Source organism: Cornus florida, unplaced genomic scaffold (genome assembly GCF_030987335.1).
Source record: "Cornus florida cultivar Cherokee Brave unplaced genomic scaffold, ASM3098733v1 CherokeeBrave_3.0.0_Hap2_Chr05, whole genome shotgun sequence".
In the NCBI taxonomy this organism is placed as follows: domain Eukaryota; kingdom Viridiplantae; phylum Streptophyta; class Magnoliopsida; order Cornales; family Cornaceae; genus Cornus; species Cornus florida.
Genome location: NW_026775575.1, coordinates 112,839,715 through 112,846,327, shown reverse-complemented (window position 1 = coordinate 112,846,327; position 6,613 = coordinate 112,839,715). Strand labels below are relative to the sequence as shown.

General features: G+C 36.5%; 1 protein-coding gene across 3 annotated transcripts; it reads left to right on the top strand.

Moving 5' to 3' along the window:
- The first annotated feature begins 852 nt into the window (after positions 1–852).
- Positions 853–6,409, top strand: LOC132308664 (interactor of constitutive active ROPs 4-like). 3 transcript variants are annotated; one of them, XM_059806824.1, is made up of 4 exons: positions 853–1,047; positions 3,861–3,956; positions 4,111–4,201; positions 4,971–6,409. In XM_059806824.1, the coding sequence occupies exons 3-4, from the start codon at positions 4,188–4,190 to the stop codon at positions 6,097–6,099; spliced, it is 1,143 nt and encodes a 380-aa protein (XP_059662807.1). In that variant the 5' UTR covers positions 853–1,047; positions 3,861–3,956; positions 4,111–4,187; the 3' UTR covers positions 6,100–6,409. The 3 variants fall into 3 exon arrangements, with proteins under 3 accessions (XP_059662807.1, XP_059662805.1, XP_059662806.1); XM_059806822.1 differs by lacking the exon at positions 3,861–3,956 and having other exon boundaries at positions 4,119–4,201; XM_059806823.1 differs by lacking the exon at positions 3,861–3,956.
- The last annotated feature ends 204 nt before the right edge of the window (positions 6,410–6,613 follow it).

The window sequence follows — 6,613 nt, the reverse complement described above, 5'->3', positions numbered from 1 at the left end:
CCATACTAGTGCTCCGCTATCAGACCGGAATTCGACGCCACCGAGTAGCAGTTCCATACCGCCTTCGTTCCCGAGGGAGAACCAGAGATTGTGATTGAAGGGGGTGATGGCAGTGGGTTAGTGGGGGTTTGGTTTCACGGTGTGTGATGGGTTTGATGGAGAGAAGGTTAGGCTGTGGTTGGTGATGACGGGTGATGGTGGTGGCGGGATTGGGGTGGTGGCTGTGGGTTTGTGTACTGGTTCGATTGGGTTTGGTGATGTGCCGTTGAGATGCCGATGGAGGTGGTAGTGATGGTGGTGGGTTTGATTTCGTTTAACGGTGTGTTTTGGCATGAGTTCAGGAGGGTTTCGTGGTGGTTATGTTGGTGGTTGCGGACGGTGGTGGTGGTTATGTTGGTGGTTGCAGAAGGTGGTGGTGGTCGTAGACGACGGTGGTGGTGGTTATAGGATAATTTGGTATTTTCATATATAGAAGGGCATTATTGTCCAAAAAACTTAGTTTGTCTGTCGCGTGTGAATCACGCGCTCATTTTTGGACGGCCGGTCACCGGATGGGGTGATCTGCAACTTTTTTGTATAGTTTGAGGGGTTTTTTGCATTTTTGATAGTTCAGGGGGTTAGTTGCAAATTTCCCCATAGTTCAGGGGGGTTATTTGCACTTTACCCAATATCTAATAATTAGCATCATCTTAGACCTGGATGACCTCACAAACGACCTAATAGTAATATTTTTTCTCAGAGATACAGTGATCCCACACCTGCTTTAATTCAAACTTCAAAGTTGAAACATCTCTGTCACCCATTACTTTAATTGGTAGAGTTTTGCCTCTACTGGTGTTTCTGTACTAGTAAATACAATGCCACCCACTTCAACCAAACCCTTCTCTTACATTTAATGTAGCTTTAGACTAGTGAGTGAGCGGCTGTTTCTTCTTCTTCTTTCTATTTCTAGTCATTGCGTATTCACAACAAGAGTCTCTTCAGTCTTCATCGGATGGGCTATTTTCTCACTCAGACCACGTCTGTGAAGCTGTAACAGGCTTCGGGGTGAGATACATTTTCTTTCTTGTGGCTTTAATATGCTATTTGCTGTTCCGCTGCTTCTCTTTCATGGGTTTTTGTTAATGAAATGAATGATATGTTCTCTACCAGGGTTGCGTTTATTTTCTTTATTTTGTGTTCTGTTTGAGATCTGTTTGGTTGCCGAGAAAGTGTGGGAACCCAAAAAAATTGGAAGGAATCTTGCAAGCAACTGTTCCAACTTCGCCAAAGTTGCAAGCTTGGATGTGTTCTTGCCTTTTGTTAAGCTTTCTTGGCAACCAAATGGACTATTAGAATCTGTAGAGAGAGAGATTATGTATGTTCTGTTGTGCTGGGAGTTGAGACCTGATGATCCCCCTCTGTTTCATTCTGTATTTTGATGTTTGAATAATGTAATTGATGCTTTCTTTGAAACAGTAAAAAAAAACTTGCTTGAACTAGTTATTTGGTAAAGTATGGATTCAAACAGTACTTAATAAACTTTGTCATTTTCATATCTGGTTTTGACCATTTGTTCCATTTTTTTTTTTCCCGGTAAATATGTTCCTTATTCTCTCTCTTTTAATTATTTATTAATTATATATCTATCTTATTACTTCGTTTCTTAATTTAAAAAGATATTTTCATGACTGCTTGCTTCCAGGCGAAATTAGACGAAAAATTAGTGGGATGACAATTTGACATAAATACCTATCCTCAAAGATCAGATTTGAGATTCTTTTTGCAACGAATCAATGTTAAATTCACCGCAGAGTTTGTGAGAATTTTAATCAAAAGGGCAACAATTTTTCATTAGTGATGGTGGCGTATTTATTATAAGAAAGGAGGATCAGAAATACATTTTCATGTGGTCCGATATGCCCACACACCATTGCATAAAAATGATAATTTTGGGTAAGGATCTTTCGGAAGAGTGAGGGCAACCTTCAATTTCCGTTAGAAATTTACATTTTAGAGTTTTAAGCCTGATGATTAGGTTCTTAAAAATGCAAAATGATGAAAAAGGATCGAGATACACCATTTTATGGCTTTCATTTAATAAAATTATGTAAAAAAAAATACACTTCAATAGAGTAACTACTGTCCGCAGTTGAACCCTATTCTTCCTTTTTTTAATGGATAATCTTATTCCTTTTTTTAATGGATAATCTTATTGGTATCAGACACACTTCATTTTGATTTTATTTCTCATCAAAATGTGGAGTGTGAAGTTAAAAATTGTAGTATCAACGTGGTATATATCTTTCTTTAATTCATCATCCTAATTTTTTTTCCCTCTACAGAGACTTAACTTTGATTGAGTTAATTTTTTTATATGCTTGATTTACTAAATGAGACTCATCATATGGTGAATTTGAATATCTTTTCGACTTAGCCAAAATTATCCAATTGGGATATCTCATATTGTTTTGGCACACTAAATTTCAGATCTGTATCAAATACATTATGATAAAAATTAATCCACCATTTGATGGGGTTCATTTAGTAGTTCAAGTGTATTAAATATTATTTCAATCTGATCATTTAAGTCTATGGATAAAGCAAACATTAATTTGCTTTGATAAAAGAATATGATGGTTGAAGCTATCAACAGTATACTTCATCAACCAAGTGTCATGAACTATTTGTCTTATTAATAGAAAGAAAGTGTGAAAACATAGTTTGATTTAGCTTCAATGTTCCTATTTCCAAAAGGTAGTCATATTGGTACTATTCTTATAACTTTTCACACTTCATTTGTGAATTTTTTGTGCATTCAAAATTTGGAGTGTAAGAAGTGAAAATTGAAGTGCCAATGGGATTATAGGACTGTGTTTTTCAAAATGTTTAATTTAACATTTTGCTCTAGACACACTTGCCTTAATTGAATTGACTTTTAAATACATTTCATCTACTAAATTAGACAAATCATATGATGGGTCTTGATCATTTCTTTCATTTAAACTATGTATCATATTATTGAAAACTAATATATTGTCAATTAGGCATGTCATAAGTTGCTACTTGCTAATTGTACATTTTGATAATGAAAGGCCCAATATTGATGGGTCTCATTTAGTAGATCAATTTTACTAAAAATTAGTTTTAATTAAATGAATGTATTTGTTATTTATTGGACAGAAAAACTAATGGAAAGATTCAAGTCCTAATTTTTTTTTCAATAAATAAAACTGTTATTTGTACAGAAAATATTATGTGGGGATTATATGCACTATTTTTATATTAAAAGGGGTTTCTAGTAACTTTACTCTTATAAAAATAAAAAAACATTTTACCATATTTGTTGATAATCCCATTAATTGTAATGAGGAAGGTATACAGGTTGGGAGATTTTCTTGATGGTATTAGAGTTTCGATTCCAGGTTTTTGTTTTAAGAATTTGAAGAATCTGGCATTTTAAAAGCTGTTTTATTAGGATTGAGTAATGCATGGCTAAATTGCACATAATGGACTATGGAGGCATGCCAATGTGATATTCTTAGGGTTGGTGTAGCATTGCACTATGTTTAGCAGCAAAAGTTACAGGTAGTACTACTTCTCTGCATTCAAACTTCACAAATTTATTGGTTGGAAAATCTAAAAATGGTGTACTTTATGCCACTTAGTATCTTTCAAGCAGCAGAAGTTACACTTGGTACTGCTTGTGCTTCCAAACTTTAAAATCAGTGGTTGGGAAATCTAAATCTAGAAGGGATGTACTTTATGCCACAGCATGGTTTACCCGTAGGTTTGTGTAATTAGCATTTTAAAGTATGTCCTTGCTTTCAAGAGGTGATAAAATATGGTCTTTGTTGAATGACACAAATATTCCTTCTCAGGCTATGTTGCACAAATATTATAAGAAAAACAAAGAATAATCAGGTGGGATGGAGCGGTTTGCCCCTCGCATAAAACCCATGGCCCTTTGGCATAAAGTTAGTACGAATAACAGTGATTATTGTTTGATCAATGTATTGGGAATGTATGCAAGTCATGCTGCTCCTTGAGATGCTTCATTTTGAAAGTATATACCGGTAGCTTTTTTCCCTAACAATGTTTTCCTATTTTGTCCCTTGATCTTGGCTTTAGTTTTGCAGATCACAAGCTCTTGAGTGGTTAGTCGTCCTTATTGCTCTTCTTCCACCAATTGCATTCTAGTGGATGAGATGCCAAGATCAAGGTTAGAGAATTTAATCTACGATATTAATGCAGCTTCCTTTTCCAGTTGCAATTTCTGTTATATTGTTCTTAAACACAATTATTTGCTTTAGAATTCTTTTTTTTGTAACAATACTTGATTACTCTGTTATTTTTGTGCACTGCCTGTTTAAGCAAGCTTCTTGAATCCAAATAATATTATAAATTATATCATGTCAACACTGTAGGCAAATTTTCTGATAAGTTAATGTGTAAGATTGTAAAAACTAGTGTGTGACTACTGCTAGAGTATTACTGCATAACTAGATGTAGGAGTCCCCTTGGACTTTATTCCACCATCTTTGGGTTGCAGCGTGCAAACTTGTCTACCATAGTATTTGTATCAGTACTGCATCCGCTCCATCACTAATCACTTGATAGTTTGGTAATTTTATACCACATTAGTTTTTGTGACAATTACTGCATAGAAATGCCTTTAGAATTCACTCTCTTGTATAGAACCTTTACTGGTTTTTATTTTGCTTTTGATAAAAATAATCTCTTTAAGCACCTGCTGTGACTCACGGCTTCCATAAGAAAATTTCTTATTGTCTCTACCATATATAATGTCGTGTTCAATCTAACGTATGCAACTATCTCTTTAGGAGCCATTAGGGCAGCCCCCAAAATGCAATCAGTGTTTACGTTGTTATTTAGATGTATATTAACCTTTGATTAATATTATATGCTTCGGAAGTTATGAATGTGTATTAATGGCCTTCAATGGAAACTTGTGTTTTTATGTGGAATAGGGGATCAGAAATGCCTCAAAGGCAATCTCCCCGAGTCCCACTTCAGCTTAGGACATCCACGTCATCAAATTCTGATCCGCTGCAACGACCTGTTGCTGGAAGGAGCCCTAAGCTAGGGGATCATCGATCTCCAAGAAGTGTCCAATCTAGTACTTCAGTCAATCAAAAGAAACTTGGTTCTCGCCTTTCAGTTTTAGAATCTCAACTTGGGAATGCACAGGAAGAGCTCAAGATTCTGAAGGAACAGTTAGCCTCTGCAGAGGCTGCAAAGAAAGAAGCCCAAGAAAAATTGAAGAAAACCCAAGACCCCTTGGAAATTGAAGAGAAGCGGCCTCCTTCAATTGAAATCCAAGAATCAAACAAAGAAGATAACAGTGTACCATATGAAATTATTGATGTGAACCAGCAAGAAACTGACGTCTTTGAAGTTCCATTGGAAAAAGTGACAATGGAGTCTATAGCTAAACTCGACCAACCAACTAGTGAAGAGGATTTTGAAAGTAAGCCAGTGAGCATATCAACAGAATCACCAGCTATTCCTGAGCCAGAGAAGCCGTCTTTTGTTGACTTGGCTTTGAAGGATGATGATATAAATTCCTTGAAAGCCAACTTAGAAGACAAGGAAAAGGAACTAGAAGTTTTTTGTCAAGAAAATGAGAGCCTGAAGAGACAGTTGAGTGAAGCATCTTTAGAGATGACATCAGCTCGAGCCAAGGAAGAGGAAATGACTATAAGGCTGACTCAACTAGAACAACAGCTGGGAGAAAGTAAAGCTACTGCAGTTGTATTAACTGAGAAACTCGAAACTGTGGAAGGAGCAAATGAGGCATTGGAAGCGGAAATGAAGAAAATGAGAGTACAGACGGAGCAATGGAGGAAAGCAGCTGATGCAGCAGCAACAGTGCTTGCTGGAGGTGTGGAGTTGAATGGGAAAAGAATATCTGACAGATGTGGTTCTATGGATAAGCATTTTAGCAGCATGTTTGAGATTCCAGTTGGTGGTTATGCTGGCTTCATGGGTTCACCTAGTCAGGCCGATGATTCAGATGATGGCTATGGTAGTGGAAAGAGGAAAGGCTCTGGTATAAGGATGTTCGGAGACCTGTGGAGAAAGAAGGGCCAGAAATGAGACCCTCTGCTGCCTGTGACTTGTCGTCGTTATGTTTTCTTGTGCTAGCTAGGAAATGGTTGCTTTACCATTTCAGGTCTGATAGGTTTTGGTGCTTCATTTGTTACAGTAGTACTTTGGCCATCTCTGCCAAGTACTAGCACGATTAGTTCAAATCGAGTGATTCAAGCTTCTTAGAATTATCGTGTTATGTTGCTCTTTAATTTTCGGCGTGAGGTTTCTGAAACTTCCTTTTTAATGTACAAAAAACTGTCCTGAATATTTCACACGCATTGCTTCACCATTTCACTATTATGTTATTTGTTCTGCAGTGGCTGTATATGTATTTTTTTTTTTCTTCCCGGCAGTGTACAAATATTGCATCCAGGTTTCTCATTGATCAAACAAGGACTAACCAACCATGTTACAAGAAGAGGAAGCCATAGATCATATTATTGTACAATATATATATAATGGCAATGCTATGTTCATCTGTTTATGGATTTTCAAAAGCAAAGCCATCTTGTGTTTTAGG